The sequence below is a fragment of the Sphaeramia orbicularis genome, chromosome 24 (genome assembly GCF_902148855.1).
Source record: "Sphaeramia orbicularis chromosome 24, fSphaOr1.1, whole genome shotgun sequence".
Taxonomy (NCBI): domain Eukaryota; kingdom Metazoa; phylum Chordata; class Actinopteri; order Kurtiformes; family Apogonidae; genus Sphaeramia; species Sphaeramia orbicularis.
In genome coordinates this window covers 3,718,337-3,740,650 of record NC_043979.1, presented here as the reverse complement: position 1 = coordinate 3,740,650, position 22,314 = coordinate 3,718,337, and the positions used below count along the sequence as shown (strand labels likewise).

General features: G+C 38.9%; 1 protein-coding gene across 1 annotated transcript in view; it reads left to right on the top strand.

Annotated features, from left to right (window-relative positions):
- The window catches only part of cdk19 (cyclin dependent kinase 19), a 173,145-nt gene that overhangs the window by 142,145 nt on the left and 8,686 nt on the right, over positions 1-22,314 (top strand). Inside the window, exons 10-11 of the mRNA XM_030128980.1 lie at positions 4,300-4,397; positions 4,519-4,597. Of these exons, the coding sequence (XP_029984840.1) occupies positions 4,300-4,397; positions 4,519-4,597 (177 nt within the window). The remainder of the gene's footprint in view (positions 1-4,299; positions 4,398-4,518; positions 4,598-22,314) is intronic.

The following is a 22,314-nucleotide window of genomic DNA, read 5'->3' as shown; positions in this document are numbered from 1 at the left end:
AATAATGACTCCAAATTTTCTTCTTGGTTTGATGTGAGAAAAATAATGACAATGATATTATGCCTCTAAATAATGGCAACACCATTTTTTTCTCTTTGATTTATTGCAAAGAACATTAAATTCTGATAACTTTTAACAATAAAATGTCAATGACCTGAACAAATATAAACAACCTGGAATGTCTAAAAAAAGTAAGTGCAGTTTTAACAATATTCTGCCTGTTTTGTGTCTTGGTAGATCTGATCTGTAATGCACGTGTAGAAATCATAAATTCAAGCATAATATTGATCAAATTGCACTTATTTTTCTTGTGAAATTTTTTTTTTTTTTTTCCAGTTCACATCTTCTTTTTGTTTTGGACAGAAATAGTTTCATCATTTAATATTACTTTTTGCACTAAAACAATTGGAGTTGTCATTATTTCTAGATTATTCTGTTAGTATTTTACTGGTTCTGGCCCACTGCAGATCAAATTGGGCTGAATGTGGAACCTGAAAGAAAATGAGTTTGACACCCCCGGAGTAGAGGAAGCAGTGTGTTCCTCTGTCATTTTCTATATGAAGGTTCAGTGATGTTTTTTCATGGATGAGGAACAGGAATAATTCAGTCTGATCAGTCCACATTACCTGTTCTACTACCAGACATGTTTTCACACTTCAGTGGAAAATGTGTAAGATGGCGCTAACAGATGATTAAATGTTCGCCACATCACAATCTATTTAAAGAATAAGTTTCCATTTCCTCTGTGTGCAACTAGTCTTTGGTGAAAAACAGCCCCAACTGTGTCAAATGTGTGCAAAAACCTTTTAGTTTAGATAGGTGTTTTAGAATTCTTCTGTTTCCAACAACATTTGACAAATTTCCAACAACACATTAACCCTTTAACTCCTGAGCCCTGATTCCAGGTAAAGGTTCTGCTGTGAACCTGCGTCTGTTTCAGGTTCATTAAAACTGCTGTGAGTTTTGAAAATGAATCTATTGCCTAGACTACTCTGTCTCTTTTTATCACTTCCGGTCCGAATCCCTGACTCTCAGTTTGTGACGTGGGACAAATTAGTATCTAGATTTATTTGGGCTGGGACAAAACCAAGGGTAAAACTTAAAACACTTCAGTTGGGAAAATTAGAAGGAGGTCTAGCTTTACCTAATCTGAAACAGTATTACTACGCAGCCCAAATGAAGTGTATTGTAAATTGGTGTTCCCCTGAGTATCAAGCCAAATGGAAACATATTGATTTAAATTTAGACATTTCACAACCTCAGGCTTGTTTAGGGGGTAAAGAACACACAGAATATAAGGGGGATAATGACATCATAAAAGAACAATTGAGAATATGGAATGTGATTATTAAGAAATATAATTTGGAAAATGATAGTAAGCTCCTGGTATGGCCTTCCCAGTCAGATAAATTCACCCCTGCTAAATCTGATAATAGATTTTTGAGGTGGAGAGAAAAGGGAATAACAGCCATTTGTACACTCATTGAGGGGAAAACTTTTAAATCATTTGATAAAATAAAAAAAACAATATAATTTGGAGGTTAAGGATCAGTATGGATATTTACAGGTAAAACATTTTTTTGACAGAGAGATTAAAAGTAACTTATCAGAGGGCAGTGAACTGATTAAGGTCTTCACAGGAGCTTACAAACACACACCCACTAAGACTGTGTCTAAATTATATCAGGGTCTACAAAAATGTAATGGTGTGAACTCATATTATGTTAAATCGAAATGGGAATCTGAATTGAATATTACTCTGTCTGAAAGTGAGTGGCATTCTATGTGCAAAACACAGCTAACATCCACCAGCTCTAAAGGTTGGCGAGAATTTGGCTGGAAAAACCTCATTCGCTTCTTTATTACACCAAATATTAAAAGCAAACAACTGGGAAAACAGCAGCAATGTTGGAGAGGATGTGGACACATGAATGCCAATCACTCGCATATCTTCTGGACATGTGTAAAAATGCAAATGTTTTGGAACCATGTTTTTCAGACAATGGAGAATATTTTAAATTATAAAATTCCAATGGACCCCCAGACTATCTACCTTGGTCTAATACCTGATGACATAATTAAAAGAGAAGACATTTACTTATTTAAAATTTTAATTCTTGCCTGTAAAAAGGTAGTCACAAGGAACTGGTTAAAAAGTGACCCTCTACGACTACAACAATGGCTGGACATTATAGAGGAAATATACTCCATGGAAAAATTAACATTTCAACTGAGGATTAAGATGGGAACTTTTAAGCGAAGATGGGAGAAATGGATCATATTCAAGGACAGAAACTCATGATATCAGATTGAGTGTGGAAAAACTGTCGAATGTATAAGGAACAACATCCCCCTTGTTTTATTGTGTGGGGTCCCCCCCTCCTTTTTTTTAATTTTTTAATTTTAATTTTTTTTTTTTTCCCCCTTTTTTTTGTTATTAAGCGTTGTTATGCACTGTAAAAGTGTTTCAAAACATTAAAATAAAGAGTATAAAAAAAAAAAAAAAAACTGCTGTGAGTTTTAGGGTCAAAACAGGTGGAAAAACAGAAAAAGACAAAGAGAGGAACAGAAGTTTGACAGGTTTGGACTGAATAAGGCACTAGAATATACACTGAACAAAAATACAAATGCAACACTGTTGTTTTTGCTCCCATTTTTCATGAGCTGAACTCAAAGATCTAAAACTTTTTCTGTGTACACACATGGTTTATTTCTCTCAAATATTGTTCACAAATCTGTCTAAATGTGTGTTAGTGAACACTTCTCCTTTGTGCAGATAATCCATCCACCTCACAGCTGTGGCAGATCCAGATGCTGGTTAGACAGCAGGATTATTGCGCAGGTGTGCCTTAGGCTGGCCACGATAAAAGGAAGGCCACTCTAAAATGTGCACTTTTCTCACACAGCACAATGCCACAGATGTCACAAGTTTTGAGGGAATATGCACTGGTCATGTGACTTCAGGAATGTCTGCCAGAACTTTTGCCTGTGAATTGAATGTTCATTTCTCTACCATAGACCATCTTTAAAGGGGTTTCAGAGAATTCATGAATAATAATAATAATGGATTGGATTTATATAGTGCTTTTCTAGACACCCAAAGCGTTTTACATTATTGACCCATTATTCATTCGCTCTCACATTCACACTCTGGTGGTGGTAAACTAGAAGAAGACTGTGTGAGGAAAATGGTGGTCACACCAAATACTGACTGGTTTTCTGAGCCCCCTGGACCACACCATACAGTAAAAGTGCACATTTCAGAGTGGCCTTCTATTGTGGCCAGCCTAAGTCACACCTGTGCAATAATCCTGCTGTCTAACCAGCATCTGGATCTGCCACAGCTGTGAGGAGGATGGATTATCTCAGCAACGACAAAGGAGAAGTGTTCACTAACACAGATTTAGACACATTTATGAACAATATTTGAGAGAAATAGGCCTTTTGTGTACACAGAAAAAGTTTTAGATTGTTGAGTTCAGCTCATGAAAAAACGGGAGCAAAAACAAAAGTGTTGCATTTATATTTTTGTTCAGTGTACATCAGTAAAAGATTTAGGATGTTGAACATCAACTGAGAACTGGAACACACTGAACAACAACAAGGATTTGTATTTGGTCCCAGTAGGTTTAGTTTTGGGCTCTTTTTTTTTATAAATCAGTCCAGCTGCTTTTTGACACCTGGTTGAACTCAAAAACACAGTTACACGGTCAAAAGTCAGTAAAAACAGTAAAAAAAAAAAAAAAAAAAAAAAAAAAAAAAAGGAAAATCACCACAACACTGCAAACAACTAAAAACACACACACACACACACACACACACACACACAAGGAAAACAGTGTTAAAAAAAAAAAAAAAGCCCAAACCATCTATTTTTATAGTGAGTCGGTCTCACTGACTGCTGTGTTTTACCCCCAATTCCACATGTGGTGGATGGGGGGGGGGTACACTGAGCATGCTCAGATGTCTATGGAAACTACAAGGTCTATTCTATCAGTGCCTTTTGAAAATGTTTTTATTGAACAAACGGTTGAATTTTTATGAATATTTAAAATAAATCATAAACACAAAATGCTCACCACAGACACATCAGGGGTTAAAGGGTTAAATATGTTTATGGAAATGCAGCTAATTAGATCCTGTATCCTTTATGTGCAAACACTGAATAAACCACATAAAACAGTTCCACAGTGTAAGTATTTAAAAACAGTCATTCAGCAGCATTTGTCTGATTCTAAGCGTGCACCCGTTGAACTGAGCAGAACCACTGATGCTGCACTTCTTCTCTTGTACGTTCAGCTCCAGAAACTCCTCACCATGGACCCCACCAAAAGAATCACATCAGAGCAGGCGCTGCAGGACCCTTATTTCCTGGAAGACCCACTCCCAACCACTGAGTGAGCTTTAGTAAACTTCAGCAGGAGCTTTTCACAGAAAGAAAAACAGTTTTGGTTTTGGTGTTTGTGCAGGGGCTCCAGAACCCTTTCAAGCCTTGGTCTCATGTCTGTTTGTGTGCAGTGTGTTCGCCGGCTGTCAGATCCCCTACCCCAAACGAGAGTTTCTAAACGAAGACGAGCCAGAGGAGAAAACAGAAAAGGTAATGATTGTTATTATTACAGTGTTCATAGCTTTTGCACAACTCCCAACAGTGTCATGGCCCTTTGACTTCATTCCATTATTCCTTTTTTTTTTTTTTTTTTAAATAGGTACCTTTGTGTTTTTTCAGTGACAGTTTTGGGGGCAGAGCCTCTGAAATAAAAGTGAAGGGAAGGTTAGTGGTAGATTTGAGTGATTGGATCAATGCTCTACTCTTATATGATCAGGTGTTTAATTTATTGCACAGCGGATAAAAATCTGTACACTGTAAAAAAATACGTGCAGACTAAGTTGCTAATGTTTTGCTGAACTGTTTTATTCCTTATGCACAGATAAGTTGCTCAGTCCTCTGAACTGTAATTTCACAACCTCGATTCACAAATGGTTTCAGCAGTTTCCTGAAAAACACGTTTTAGACTTAGACAAACTTTATTAATCCACAAGGGAAACGACTTGGTCACAATAGTTCAGTAATCCAGGAGGCAGTGGTGGAGCTGACACCGTCTTCAGCAGCTTCACACTCATCAGAAAAGGCTGAGTGGACTAATGCTGCGTTTCCACTGCGTGGTACCGGCTCGACTCGACTCGACTCGACTCAGCCTTTTTGTGTTTCCACTATGAAAAAGGACCTGGAATCTGGTACCCGGTACTAGTTTTTTGGTATCACCTCCGCTGAGGTTCCAGGACTGGGGAACAGAAACACTGCAGACCACTGATTGGTCAGAGTAGTCTCTGTGGCCCGCCCTTTTACAAAAAACAGATGCAGAAGTTGACAGTAAATATAGCGGTAGGTTAATCCACATGACAGCCAACAAAACTACACCATGGTCGGTCGAGGACATTCAGTGGTGGCCGATGTAAGAATTCAGCGTGAGTTTGACGAGACAACACACAATGAGCGAGTTTACCAGCAACTCTGAGCAGACGACACAGAAGTAACGCACCACATCGTTATAACGACCAGGTACTGTAAAGTCGGTAGTATCCTGTAATGGAAACGGTCCCCAGGTATAGTACCTGGTACCCGAGTCAAGCTGAGTCGAGTCGAGTCAAGCCGGTTCCATGGAGTGGCATTAGACACTGAACAGGATCCTCCCAGTGCCCCCCCACCATCACCGTCCAGGTGAGAGTGAGTACGCTGCAGCATCATCCACAGCAACATGAGGCTGATATGCAAACTGAGGAGGGTCCAGAGCTGGGGGGGGGGGGGCACCAGGGGTTGAGTTGGACCAGGACAAGTCTGTCCAGGACCTTCATGACATGTGACGTCTGAAGTCACTGAGGTCAGATGGGAGGGGCTTCTTGGGCACCGGAGCTATGCAGGTTGTGTTCCACAGCTCTGGCCCCCCCCCCCAGCTTCAGACTCAGGTTGAAAATGAAGTGCAGGATCCCAGACAGTGGTGCAGCTCAGGGATTCAGGACCGGGGGGGGTTGACAAGGTCTGGTCTGGGCCTCCTGCCTTGGTGGACTCTCTCCAGCTGTTTTCTCACCTGGCCAGGTATGAAAGTCACATTTGGGGGGGGGGGGGGGGGGGGTTAGAGGTGTCAGGCAGGAAGAGGTTGTGGATGTGTTTCAGATTGGCTGTGGGGGGGGGGGGGGTAAAGGCTGGAGCAGTGGGTGTGCGTGGGTGTGTGTGTGGGGGGGGGGGGGGCAGCAGGGGGTCCAGTGCTGAATCTATTGAAAACCAAATGTATCTGCTCACCTCAGTCTGGGCCGTCCTCCTCCTCCTCCTCCTCCTCCTCCTCCTCCTCCTGCTGCTTTGATGTTGTAGCTGCTGTCCTCCTTCATGTCCTTCCACTCGTCCCAGGTGTTCCTTTGCTGGAGCTCGTCCTCCACTGTCCTCCTGTAGCTGTCCTTACCGTCCCCCCCCCGCCTCACCTTGAGTTCCCACTGCCTCCTCTTCTCCTCTTCCACTCGTCTTTAGCTCCAGATCTGAAGGCCTGCTTCTGCTGGTTCTGCAGGATCCTTTAGCTGGGTGGGGGTCCAGGCTCGTTGTCGGGGTAACAGTGGACAGTCGTGGTGGGGACAGCTGTGTCCTCACACACATTAATGGAATCAGTGATGCAGTCTGTCATGTCCATATCGTTCCCATGGGGCTGGCAGAGCACATTCCAGTCTGGGGTCTCAAAGCCGTCCTGCAGAGCCTGGCTGGACCCTGGCTGGACCCCAGACTCCACCTCCTCACTGTCCTAGTGGAGACAGATTGTCTGTTCACTGCAGGGACCCACTCAGAAATTCAAATTCAGCTAAATGCTCGCTTGGGGCAACTGTAGCTAATTACTGCAAGGAAAAGCAGTAAATTCACACATTTCAAATACAGGAGCCATAATGTTCTTTATTTGTACTTTAAAAAAATATTTGAACCTTGAAAAACCCCCAACTGTTTATGTCACAGCTTCCACATGATTTGTTTTTCTTTCCCAAGTGATTTATCAACATTTATTATAATATTATCCTCTGCATTTTGCATTTTTCAGTGGAAATCAGGTATTTTCCTATATTTAATTCAATGATCATCTTGATTTTCATAAAAGCTCAGAGTAAATTCAAATATCAAAGCAGAGAAAACTGAAGAGAAAGTGACTTTTTTAACAAAATATATCATAACTGAACATAGAACAAGCATGTCCATCCACTGTCATTTATTAAAGGAGTGATATTTTTTTGTTTTTAAATGGAATTCTTCAGTTTCCAACATTTCCCTGTGGTCTCCATAAACTGTAAATGTTCTGCTTGGGTCTGAATTCTTCATTACTGTATTTTCCAGACTATAGAGCACACCTGTATATAAACCACACCTGACTATAAGCTGCAGGTGTCCACGTTGTAACATGAGATATTTACACAGAAAGATGGTAAACAGAAAGATTATTTACATATTTATTTCCATACCTTACCTGCTTTTTCTAAACAGTGTCTGTAACACGACAGTAAAACGTCAGGAACAGGCTGGTTCAAAAACCCATAAACGTCATTGATCTGTATGTTCATCTTCCTTCTGCTCATTAAACCACTGCAGTCGTCTTCTTCAGTGTTGGAGTTGAACAGCCTCAGAAAGGCTTCGTCACACTCCTTCTACGTCTCTCCTCCGTTGTTGCTCAATGGCACTTCCGTGCTGCAGCTCTATTTCCTTCTTAGACAGATACATTGATTGCTTTGAACTTCAAAGCTGCATCATATGCATTTCTTTGTGTGTTTTCCGTGATGAGGGTTTGTGCAAAATGATTGTTAAAAGTTAAACTTAAAACTCTTCCTCTTCATCACCACCTGTCTGTCTAGCTTTTGCACTTCCTGCTAGAGCGCCCCCTGGAGGCCGGTAGCCCGTAAAAATCTATACTTGAGCCGCATCGTTGTATAAGCCGCAGGGTTCAAAGCGTGAGAAAAAAGTAGCGGCTTATAGTCCAGAAAATACGGTAATTCAACTCCACAGGTCCATCTTCAACGCTGTTTCTGAGTAATGACACCAGAAAGGTGGTTTGGAGCGCTGGCCCTTTAAATGCACAGGAGACACTTAAGGCCCCGCCCCCTCCAGGTTGTCGGCTGTGCTGCTCTGTCTCATTCAACCAACAACTGAACATGTGAGGTAATGGGCTCCAAGTTTGGACATATTTTCAGTCTGAACTACAACCGCTGATGACGACAAACTATTATGGAGAAATACTGGAGAAATGTTGGTGTGAAGTCTGGAGCTGATATGAGCAAATGTGGAGACGGAACTAGTTATAAATGTAATGAATTAAGAAGGAATTAAAACAGGTTGTAGAAATCCAGTGGATTTTTGCCAGAATGAATATAAAGCTTTGCAGCAGCTGGAGGGTTCAAATTCAAACTGTATGAACTATTAGGGTCCAAATACACAAAGAAATGAACCACAGACTAAGAAAAGTGAGTTTAGACAAATATGAGCCCTTTAAACTCCATGAGTTTTACTAGCGAATCAATGTTGTAGAACAGGGCTGTCAAACTCATTTTAGTTCAGTTCCACATTCAGCTAAATTTGATCTGCAGTGGGCCGAACCAGTAAAATAATAACAGAATAATATAGAAATAATGTCAACTCCAAACTTTTCTCTATGTTTTAGTGCGAAAAAAGTTAATTTACATTATGAAAAGGTTTACATCTACAAACTATCTTTTCAAAAGATGTGAGTAACATGAACAAACTGAAAAAATAAGTGTAATTTTAACAATATTCTGCCTCAGTTTATCATTTACACATTAGAACGTACAGATCACAGTGGATCTACAAACACACAAAACATTTAATAACAGGCAGAATATTGGTAAAATTGTACTTACTTCTTTTAAGACATTTCAGGTTGTTCATATTTGTTCAAGTTATTCACATTTTTGCGAAATAATGCTTTGTTTTAGTGTAAATACATGAAAACATTTACATTTACAATGAGAAAAATTTGGAGTTGTCATTATTTATGTTACTATGATCGTATTTTACTGGTCCTGCCCACTGGAGATTGAATTGTTCTGAATGTGGAACCTGAACTAAAAGGATTGTTAATTTCTTAGTGTAATTTTTGCATTTTATAAATTCATCCAACGGGCCGGACTGGACCCTTTGGCGGGACGGATTTGGCCCCCGGGCCGCGTGTTTGACACCTGTGTTGTAGAAGATGACGGTGTTTCCACGGTAACTACGGAGCCTCTGAATGTCCTACTGGGTAATTCGGACATTTCGGACAATTCTGATGACCACGAAAAGATGAATAAGTGTATTTTACACCAATTATTTACGTGTATTGATAGGATTATAGTTTAAATATGACATCTATAGATTTAAATCTTTGTTGTTGTTTTTGGTCAGTTTTTGGTCTTCATGGGTTAAAAAACAAAAAAGATTTGTGATAAATTTCCAGTCAAACAACCATTTCAGCTCTACTTCTTGACACAGTTTAATCTATACGATCTAAATGATGTATAAACTGATGTTCGTTTAAGCTAACGCCTCGTACCACAACACCAGCCTAAAAGGAGGGTGTGTTTGTTTAACTGTTGGGTTTGCAGATTTATTATTTATTCCATCAGTCCATTAATCATACTGTGTATTGAAAAGTCATTATGTTTGAATTATCTGACATGCAGACCGTGAGACGACTCATAAGTCCAGAAGTTAAGATATAAAAGGTTCAGAGGTGAGCCAAACCCCACACACTGTTCAGTCCAAGTTTGCTTAACCATCCAGAGGAAGAAAAACACAAGCTGGACAAACAGGAGCCGCTGCCTTCAGCCTCGTGTGGCTGCAGCCGTTGAACCAGCCTTAAAGGTGAAGCTGGAAGCCTTAAAGGTGAAGCTGGAAGGTTTAGCTCTTTCCGGACTCCATTGTAGTTGTAATCTGTGATCTGTGTCACACTCATAACACTGACAGTGGAATACTTTGATATATGTGGTGTAGTTCAACAGGTTTCTTTACCAGTTTCAGCTGAACATTACTGTTATTGTTTTTTTTTAATGAAATCAGGCCCCCTTTAACCCTTTCATGCATAGACTATGAAAAAAAAGTATCTAGATTTTTTTTTTTTTTAGATTGATTTTATTACTTAAAATTACGCGAAAGTTGAAATGCGTTATGAATTTTTTCTTTTTTTAAATATGGTTTTATTAAGAAGATATTTAACATCCTGAGACCCAGGAAAGTACAAGTTTTGGCTTTTTTAATTAAATAATTGCCTATATTAGAAACATCATGATGCAACAGTTTTTTCAGATGCATCTTTAATAACTTTTGTGGAATGTCCTTTGTGGTGGACAGTTTTTTTGTTTTTTGTATAAAGCTGTGAAACCACAAACGTGGGTCTTTGGAGGTTAATTTTCTGAAATCACGGCAGTCCGAGTTCTAAAACTAAGATGATCCTTTTTTCATTGTATTGCTGAGGGTCTATAGAGACTGCCCCCATGTGCAGGGTTCCTACACAAGTATGGAAAATATGGAATTGGATTTTATAAATTCCCAGGTCTGGAAAATTATGAAAAATGGAAACAAATATATGGAAACATATTCCTGTTTCCCAGACTGTTCCCACTGTTAAAATTATAAATATCTAAAAAAAAAAAAAAAAAGACATGGATCAGTCTATATTATAAGGCTCTTGCTAATGCAGCTAAAATGTTTGTGTGAGAGCACATACATTTACACATATGTACACATACACATCCCAGAAAACATTTGGGCAGATTGACAGTTGAATGTCCCGCCTTCTGCTCTTATCCTCCTCCAAACCATTTTAAGCCCCGCCCAGGTGTTGTCAAGTTTCACTGCTGCTTTGACGGACAGGTGATGTCCACACACTGTTGGTGAACGAGTTATTCAACAGGCCTTAGATGAAGGCTGGCAGAACTCAGAATGGGTAGAATGGAAATTCTCTGACGACTGCCTCATAAATCCAAATATAAAGACTGGTTGGAATTTTTTTTACCAAGACATCTGGAAATTAGGGTCTGGAAAAAATGTGGAACTATGAAATTTCAAATGTGTAGAAACCCTGTATGTGGTTTGGAGAATCCAGGGTTATTCAAAAAGAATGAACTGATTTCATGACACATTGCTTCAGTTCTTAAGCATCATCATGGAATGAGTCAGTGACCATTTGAAAGAGGAGTTTTCTAAGTTGGAGCGTTTTTAAATGAAGAAGTGCTCCAGTGATGGATTGGTCTGAAGGGGGCCCTAGACCTTACTCTTTGTGCTTGGTCTGTGAGATTCCCAGACCTCACCGTGTGGGATTTTTTTCTTGTGGGGATCAGTGTTGGGAATAACAGCGTTAAAAATAGCGGCGTTAGTAACACTGTTATTCTTTTCCAGTAACAGGTAATCTAATAAATTACTATTTGAAACATTACAACACCATTGCCGTTACCGGCAGTGAAATATGGCGTGTTACTATGCACTGATATCTAACAGCTGTTATCTGTCCTGACTCGCTCAGCCAGGCACCAGAGGTGTGACGTTCGCGGACGAGTCGAGTCTTTTGAACGGCTCTTTTCAGTGAACGATAAGAACCGATTTGTTGCGAGCCGTTCATTTACGAGCAGTTCTTCTATTCAGATTACCCACACTGCCTTCATGCTTCACCTGTGTGTCCATGAGTCTGAGCTGTCCCAGCACACCCCAGTCACATGGACACAACTATGTGCACAGCTAATTTAGGGGAGGAGTTATCAGCTAATTTAGAGGAGGAGTTATCAGTGACAGTCCGACTGACTGGACTGGAGACATTTACCGCTGGATCAGGGAGGAGCGACTGAAAAACGTGGAGATGTGGGATTAACTGGAGGAGCATATTCTTCCTATAAATGCAGACATGCACTTATGTGGTGGAAAAGCTGAGCCCTGGTGGACCCCAGCCGGGCCCTGGTGGACCCCAGCCGGGCCCTGGTGGACCCCAGCCTCACCACAGTCCTGGTCTTCAGTACCTGTCTGCTGTTCTACTTATACTTATATTTAACATCTTTTAAATCACTTCTTAAAACACATTTTTATAGAATTGCTTTTATGTGATGTCTGCCGCCTTTTTAACCTTAATTTTTAGTTTTAATTTTAAATTTGATCCTGTTTGATAATTAACTTGTTCATACATCTCTCTAATTGTGTTGCTTCTGTTTTAGTGTTTTTATTTTCTTCGTGTATCCTGCTGTTGTGCCCTCTGTCAAAGCACTTTATAAACTTTGTTTTTAAAGGTGCTATACAAATAAAGTTATTATTATTATACAACAGGCTGTGAAACACACTCAAAAATCTGTTTCCTTTTACATATTTGAAGGTTTTTCAAAAAAGTAACACAGTAATTACTTTCCCTGGTAACTAATTACATTTATGAAGGAGTAATTCTGTTGCTAATTTAATTATGTTTTTGGGGAAGTAACTAGTAACTATAACTAATTACTTTTTAAAAGTAATTTGCCCAACACTGGTGGGGATACATAAAAGATTGCGTTTATGTTCCACCACTACCCACTAACCTGAATGACCTTAAACATCGAATAACAACAGCGATCAACTCAGTGGATCATGATGTACTGATACGTGTCTGGGAGGAATTCTCTTATCACGTTGACGTTGTCTGTGCTGCAGCTGGTGGACACACTGAACACTTGTAAAACAGGAAATAAAAGTTGATTGTGAGTAGAATACTTGTGACTTGGCAGGAGTTTTCTATTGCTTTTCCTTATTAAAATGTTGTGTAATGAAATCAGTTCATTCTTTTTGAATAACCCTGTATTGCCTTTATAACCCTTTGGAAAGTGAGCTTCAACTATCTGGACATTATGCATGAAAGGGTTAAACTGCAGCGCTGCTCTGTATGCAGACATATGTCCAGTTTGAGTGAAATTTAACTAAAATGAACAGGAGTAAACGGTAATGGTGGCAGGTTAAAAACAGGTTAGGTTACCAAAAACTGCCCATCTGTGTCATTCAAAGTTACACAAAAGTCAGTTTTCATGGAACACATAGAACGTTGACAATGCAGATGTTTACTTCAGCAAAGGAAGTAAATAAAGCTTTGACAGTTGATCATGTGCACGAGCAGTAGGACTGTTACAACATCCGCTGAAGTGTTTTATGAATATACTACATAACAGGATGTACTGCTATCAGAATGTTGAGGAAATTAACAAAAGAAAGATCAACAGACTGTGATTATCTTTAAAAGTGCAAGTCTGAGCAAAAACAGGAGTGTTGTAAAAGTTTACACATGTGGTGTCGAAATTCAGACAGTTCATCCCAAGTGCAGTTTTATCACCACTGTCAGTCAGTGGGATGTGTTTTTAAAAACAAACCCATGGCAGCATGAAAATAAACTCTGTAAAAATGTCTTCTGATAAGAGTTTAATGCTTGAAGTTTCTTTTTTGTACCTCTTATTTATTCACTGCAAAAACAACCAGTAGTAAGAAGCAGAATATCCTTATGGTCAGACCACTGTAGAATAAACCCAAAAAAACCCAAAATACCAACATTTAACCCTTTCATGCATGAATTGTTAGAACCTTAATTGTGTGAGTGTTGAGTGTTTTTATTCCTCTTTAGGTGTGAAAAAAAAAAAATGCGATTGAAATAGTTTTTTATGAACCTATTTTTTATAGAGTTGCAAAAGTGTCCACTCAGCTGGACACCATGTGTTGAATTTTTGAAGCAAAGAAGCATGTATTTACAGATACGCTGTGTGAAAACTATGAAATCCTTTTTAAAATGTTGTTAATCTGATGTTTTGTCACATTTGAACAAACTTTAATACTAGTTATTACTCACTTTATGGAGATTATATGCAAAAAAAAAAAAAATAGTGTTAATGACAGTCTAACAACAATAACAAGCACCTGATTTACACTCAGACATGTTAGTGCAGATCAGGTTTATCAAGAACAGCAAAGTTTCAGTAATGGTTTGAATTCCAGTGTATGGGATGATGCATAAACATCCACTGTGTCGGCTGATATGGAACTAAAACAACAAAATCCTTGAAAATCTGATAAGAGAACAGCTGTAGAGTGGCTGTCCACTGTAGTGACCACTATGCATGAAAGGGTTCAACCAGTTATCTCAAACAATGGAATCCAAAGTGTTGTTTTAGTTTGTTATTGGATAAATCTAACGCACTTTAATTTGAAAAACATGGCTAACATAGATTATTTTCCCTTATAGAGAAAAATAAGACTAACTTCACAGAATTAAGGCTTTTTTTTTACTTTACTGAAAGTACTTTCGGCCTCGTAACAACATTTAGACATTTACACACATCTGTTCATTTAATTTTATTATACAGTTCCATGCCTACATGTGGCATTGTCAGAATTTCTTCCAACATATAATGTGGATGTGGAAATATAATGTATGAAGTGGAATGTGGACATGGAAGTATATAGCAGAGATTCAAAATAAGGTATAGATGGTGCCACGTCATGAAACCTATTGTAGAAATTCTAATAATACAACACTGACGATCATTTTAAAACACAACGATAATCACTTTAACTGATGTTTTACCAAACAAATACTTCATTAAGGGTCAGGGAATATGTGTCAGATTTACTGTTTATCACAGTTTAGACAATAACATTAGTCAGAGATCTTGAAGAAAATACAAGGATCAGTGGGTTAAATTTAGCCTGTGTACAGGAAGAAGAAAACCTGCTTTTTTCAACAGTGGATTAAAATGTGGGTGTAATGCAACAACTCAGGGCTCTCAAACTCATTTTCTTTCAGGTTCCACATTCAGCCTGATTTGATCTGCAGTGGGCCGCACCAGTAAAATAATAACAGAATAACCTAAAAGTAATGACAACTCCAAATATTTGTCTTTGTTTTAGTGCAAAAAACCCCATTAAATTATGAAAATACTTACTTTTATAAACTATTCAAGCAAAAAAGATGTGAATAACCTGAAAAAAATGAAATTTCTTAAGAAAAATAGGTGGAATTTTAACAATATTCTGCATCAGCTTATCATTTCTTCATGTGCATTCTGGATCAGATCTACAAAGACACTAAACACTGAGGAACAGGAAGAAAAGAGTTCAAATTGTGCTTAATTTTCTTTAGACATTTCAGGTTGTTCATATTTGTTCAGGTTATTCACATTTTATTGTTACAGGATAGTTTGTAAATGGAAATATTTTCATTATTTAATGTTATTTTTTGCGCTAAAACAAAGAAAAAAAAATTAAGTTGTTAATTCAAGATTTTTTGCTAAATTTAGGATTTTTTTGGCTTAATTCAAGATTTTTTTTTTTTTTTTACTTGAAGATTTTTCTTTATTTATTTTTTTGCTTAATTCAACATTTTTTCCTTAATTCAAGCAATTTTTTTTTTTGCTTAATTCAATTCAAGACTGTGGAATTTTTGACTTTGCAAAAAACACCCCACGGGCCGGATTGGAACCTTTGGTGGGCCACATTTGGCCCCCGAGCCGCATGTTTGAGACCCCTGGTGTAAATGGATTTACCATCACAGTGGTGAGTGGACAGGTTTACATGGCGTCCATTAAAGGTCACCTTTTCATCCATATTCATAAAAACATCCATTCCATCAGGGCTGGGGTTTAGAACTGTGCAGTGGGCGTCCTCCACTCTGTACATGAGCTGTTGGTTTCACTGTCATCGTCCACGGGGAGGATTCGGTGTGACTTTGCCAGAGGCACATCGTCCTCACACAGACAAGTGCAACATAAGGCTGACCTCCATTTATCGGACCCACTTTGTCTCATCGTTGCATCAGTGCAGAGAGCTGAATACTGGAAAAATCTGCTCCATGCCAGTTTCCTACATGTAGGAATGTAGGTTTATCATCACACATTAACTACAGTGGTTTGGAAGAGTCTCAGATGACCTTTGTTGTTTTTATAGGGTTAAAATGAACACACATTTATTCATTCACTCATCCTCTGTTCTTCACATACAAGAAAATACACAAATACGTATATGTGAATATGTATAACCTTAAAAGACAGAAAAAAACCCCACTATTTATTGTGACCTCTGACCCCATGACAAAAAGCCGCACAAACAATTAGAAACATCTGACGTGTGTTGAATGAAACCTGGTTTAAAACATCAGAAAATTAATGCAATAAATCTCAAATTGTTTGAATGAAAGGATTAAAGACATGTTAAGGTCAAAGGGAGGTCACTCTAAAAAATAACCACTTTGGTTTATAGAAGCTGTTTTTTTTTCCCTGAGATCTTTATTTTTACCTCCCATATACTCAGACTGGATCTTAATACAAACAGAAGCATATGTGTGGGCATTAGAACTTTACTAAACCAACAAACATAATGTAGGACTAGGAGTTTTACCCAGTGCTGGAAGTCTGACACAAAAGAAAAAACATGCAACAACTCTGAAGCCCCATTTATCCACTGACAGAATACAGCAGAGGTCGCATTAGCCGAAAATATTCTGTCATTGACAGATTTTTTTTTTTTTTAAATGATGGAAAATGCTGAAGGCCGTCCGTCATTTTGACAGATGAAAATACTGAGAGTAATCTACCAAAGAAAGTTTAACACAACACTGAACAGAACCTGCTGCAGGACCGCTGGTCTGTCTGTGAGCAAGGCATCAAACAGTCCAGAACAGCATCCTACCTGTATAGAACCAACAGCACCTGTACAGAACCAACACCTGTACAGAACCAACACCTGTACAGAACCAACACCTGTACAGAACCAACACCTGTATAGAACCAACAGCACCTGTATAGAACCAACACCTGTACAGAACCAACACCTGTACAGAACCAACACCTGTACAGAACCAACACCTGTATAGAACCAACAGCACCTGTATAGAACCAACACCTGTACAGAACCAACACCTGTATAGAACCAACACCTGTACAGAACCAACACCTGTATAGAACCAACACCTGTATAGAACCAACAGCACCTGTATAGAACCAACACCTGTACAGAACCAACACCTGTATAGAACCAACACCTGTACAGAACCAACACCTGTACAGAACCAACACCTGTATAGAACCAACACCTGTATAGAACCAACAGCACCTGTATAGAACCAACACCTGTACAGAACCAACACCTGTATAGAACCAACACCTGTATAGAACCAACACCTGTACAGAACCAACACCTGTATAGAACCAACACCTGTATAGAACCAACAGCACCTGTATAGAACCAACACCTGTATAGAACCAGCAGCACCTGTATAGAACCAACACCTGTATAGAACCAACACCTGTATAGAACCAGCAGCACCTGTATAGAACCAACACCTGTATAGAACCAACAGCACCTGTATAGAACCAACACCTGTATAGAACCAACAGCACCTGTATAGAACCAACAGCACCTGTATAGAACCAACAACACCTGTATAGAACCAACACCTGTACAGAACCAACACCTGTATAGAACCAACAGCACCTGTATAGAACCAACACCTGTATAGAACCAACACCTGTACAGAACCAACACCTGTATAGAACCAACACCTGTATAGAACCAACACCTGTACAGAACCAACACCTGTATAGAACCAACACCTGTATAGAACCAACAGCACCTGTATAGAACCAACACCTGTACAGAACCAACACCTGTATAGAACCAACACCTGTACAGAACCAACACCTGTATAGAACCAACAGCACCTGTATAGAACCAACACCTGTATAGAACCAACAGCACCTGTATAGAACCAACAGCACCTGTATAGAACCAACACCTGTACAGAACCAACACCTGTATAGAACCAACAGCACCTGTATAGAACCACCAACACCTGTATAGAACCAACACCTGTACAGAACCAACACCTGTATAGAACCAACACCTGTACAGAACCAACACCTGTATAGAACCAACACCTGTATAGAACCAACACCTGTATAGAACCAACAGCACCACTGTTCACTACTACACTGAATACAACAGCAGTACTTCAGTCACATGACTCCGTTAGTCCACCTGTAGTACCCCTCCTGTCCAGTTGGTGTCAGTGTTCATATTAATCAGTCTGTCCAGTCTTGTGTCTTTGTTTCGCTAACTTCAGCCAAAATTCGATGCTACTTCACCAGCGCAAAATGTGAAGACAGCCGAGTCTCCTTAGTTCTTTCAAAGCCCAGTAAATGTGATGGCATTGAAAAAAGAGGGACTGATGCGGTGAAGGATGACGGACAAGCAAGGAATACTGCAGTTCTTCTTTCATTTGGTGTGTTCTATGTACGCATGTTCTACCTTTCATGTGTTATTAGATGGCATGTTCATTTGTGCCCAGATCTGTGGTTCACAGAACCTGAACCCTAACTCTCAGTGCAAGGGATTGGACACTGTGTGAACATTTACAAACACAAGGAGAGCTTAGAATGTCTGCTGATAACACACCAATTCAAAGTGGCGTATATAATTATGCGAGTCGTGATATCACGTTGGTTTATCAGCCAGCAGCAACTACAGCTGCTGCATCATTGAGATGTTTTTGAATATTAAATACTACTAAATATATCTCATTATCATTAAACAATAAAAATTTGAAATGACAGATAATAATGTTATGACGGAAGTTTTACGACCCTGTCCGTCAAAATGACAGACAATAAAAATGTCTAGCGCAACCTCTGGTGTACAGGGTTAGTCACAAAGAATGAACCAGTTTCATTACGCAATATTTTAATAAGGAAAAGCAATAGAAAACTCCTGCCAAGTCACAGCTCTTCTACCCACAGTCAACTTTTATTTCCTGCCTTCCAGGTGTTCAGTGTGTCCACCACCTGCAGCACGGACAGCATTAATGTGATAAGAGAGTTCCTCCCAGACGTGTATCAGCATGTCACCATCCACTGAGCTGATGGCTGTTGTTATTCGTTATTTAAGGTCTTTGAGGCAGCCATTCAGAAGTTAGAAAACTCCTCTTTCAAATGCTCACTGACTCATTCCATGACAGTGCTTGAGAACTGAAGCAATGCGTCATGAAATTGGTTCATTCTTTTAGAAAAACCCTGTATTTAACAACAGCATTTAACGGCAAAAAAGTACAGTTATTAATATGTCAAATATCCAACATATCCTACTCTTTTATATTACTGGGTAATAGACAAACTCTATTCCAATGACATCAATAAATAAATAAATCATTCTTAATGGAAAAGTGTTTTGTGGAAAATTATACTATATAAGGACTGTTAGACCTATCTGATGTTATATTCAGTCATTTTTTTCTCTCCTACCGAACATAAACATACAGTTCTCTTCCATATCTCATGATCACTCACATCATAAATCAGCCCAGACTGTTGTAAATATGAGACACCCTGGAAAGAGGAGAATCCCACTGTTCATTCAGTTTAAAGCAGTTCTCTGTTATCAAAGTGTCGTAAGGTTTTGAAAGTGTTTGCGTATTACTTATCGGTGCTGTCACTCACACTGGTGTATGAATGCGTATGAATGTTCGGTGGTGGTGGGAGGGGCCGTAGACACAAAGTGGCAGCTACTTTTCCATCAGTCTGCCCCAGGACAGCTGTGGATACAGATGTAGTTTAAAACCACCAGAGTGAATGTGTGAGCGAATGAATAATGGATCCACGCTTTGAGTATGTGTTCATAGAAAAGCACTATATAAATCTAATCCATTATTATTATCATTATTATTATTATTATTATTATTATTATTATTATTACTGGTGCTGTGGCTCAGGTGGTAGAGCGGGTTATCCAATAACCAAAGGGTTGGCAGTTTGAATCCCGCTCTGTCCTAGTCAGTCCATTGTGTCCTTGGGCAAGACACTTCACCCTCCCTGCCTCCAGTGCCACCCACACTGGTGTATAAATGTTTGGTGGTGGTCAGAGGGGCCGTAGGTGCAAATTGGCAGCCACGCTTCTGTCAGCCTGTCCCAGGATAACTGTGGATACAGATGTAGTTTACCACCACCAGAGGGAGAATGTGAGAGCGAATGAATAATGGGTCAATAATGTAAAGCTCTTTGGGTGTCTAGAAAAGTGCTATATAAATCTAATCCATTGTTATTATTATTATAAATGATTAAAATGTTTAATCAGATTAATCACAGGGTTGCTGTGGATTAATTTCGATTAATCCCAATTAAATATCATTCATTTTTAATCTATATTGATCGCGTTTCATTTTGCATGAACAAACAGACTCATTAAAGAAGGGAATATATGTGCACTTAACATGTTTGTAGAAGCTGGGTGGTGTGTTAGCTGAAGTGCTAACAGAATTCCTGACTATCGTATGCTTGGCGTTAATGTGGTATTTTAAGATGGAAGTGTTTCAGTGAATAGAAAACTCCTTCCTGCAGAGTGTGTCTAATACTTTACGTTGGTCAACTGTTCCATCTTGTTGTTGTTGTTTTTTTTGTCCTCATATTTCCATCCAGAGGGACAATGTGCTGGTTCTGCTCTTCCATCTTTATGGGTCAGTTCTGCTGTCACTACCGGATCAACTCAACATTTGTTCATGTGCGTTAACGCTAACTTTACTGGACAAACTGACCCAAATGTGTTGGAGACGTTCAGAGTCGCTCTGCTGCAGATGGGTTCATGGAGTTAACATTTAGAATCAGATTAATTATGATGATGGATTCATCTGCATTAACATGTTCATTTCGACAGCCCTACTTATTACATTACGCACTAGAGCAGGAGTTTCAAACTTCTTGTGAAATTTGGTGTCCTGTTTGTTCCGTTATATAGTTTTATCCTCATCGATCTATCTATATCTTTCCCCACAAATGGGGAATTCAAACAAATGTACAAAAATACATGAACTTAACCCGTCCTGAAGGAAAAGCACATGCATTTTCATTTAGTTTGGTTGATTTTCTGTGTTGTTGAAATCTGCCGTATGTTTTGATGAAAGCTGAGTCCTATCTCATCTTCACACATCAAAGACTCCTGTGACTGGGAAAACTGGGAATGATTAGTTCTACAATGTCTGTCCAGTTAGTTAAATATTAAGGGTTTGTTACTCATCAGGCCTGTGGTCTGCATTTGGACTGGACTGGACTCATGCACATCTGTTCTTTTTAATGTGGGAGGTTAATTCTGTCAATATGTCGTTTATGAAAACCACAACTTAAAGTCTGTAAGTACATTTAGAATGACCATTCTGTTTATTTTATTAATACTATACCAGCACTTTCCATTCATTCCATTTCCATTCATTTCTTAAAGTTGGTTTGTGCTTCTGTAAATGAATCCCAGTCGTACTGGACAGTTCAAATACAACGATGCAGCAGAAACAACACAAGGGTAAAGCTGTTTGATACCGAAGGATTAACATGGCAACACCTCTGGGAATAAACACCTCTTTAAGTTAAGAAGATCAAAATCGGACATTTTCAGAGTATAGTTTGGTCTTTCCATGAAACTGGGTTCATTTTGGTACCGGTCACTTTTCCAGCTTTTTAGACCAAATAATAGAAGGTAAATGTAGACAGATTTCCCCCCAGGATGGACCTAATGATGACCTCAGATAAATGCAGAAATATGTATACTCTTGTTATGGGCCGTCCCGTAATTAATGAATTTTTAATGAAATATTGGGTCCAAAAAATAAGACCCAAATATGGACATTAAAATTACCAAGGTGTCAATGCATTAGATGTGAAAACGTGTGTAAATGGTCTTATATCCTCCGAAGACCCAGGAAATGTCAGCAAAGTACCAGCTTTTTTTGTTTTTTATTAAATCAGTGCCTACATTGGAAACATCACAATGCAACAGTTTTTAAAATTTTATGGAATGTCCTTTGTGGTGGACAGTTTTCTTTTTTTTTTTTTTGTATAAAGTTGTGAAACTCTTGTCTACAAATGTGGACAGTGGGTCTTAGGAGGTTAAAGACTATAAATAAAGACACTGTGTTGAATGTGTGGATCCTAGTGGTTTTTCTAATCCACACTTGGGTTTTTCATCAATCTCAGTCTCATTCCAGATTTGGTGTGGAACCCATCGTGTCCACTTGCGTTATGTGCGGAACCTGCCCATTTAAACACAAATAAATCGCCAGTGATTTTGCATCAGTGGTCATTTTTGTGAAACACTCTGCCTTGGATATTTACTTCAACTACCAAAATGTACCTGTGAGAGAATAAAGAGATATTTACCAAAAAAAATTTTTAAAAAATAACGCATAATATAGGTGTTCTATCATTGCTGCAGAATCATCGGTGCACTGCTGGAATACTGACTAGTCCTAATTCCAGGGTTAAACTCCAATATCACTG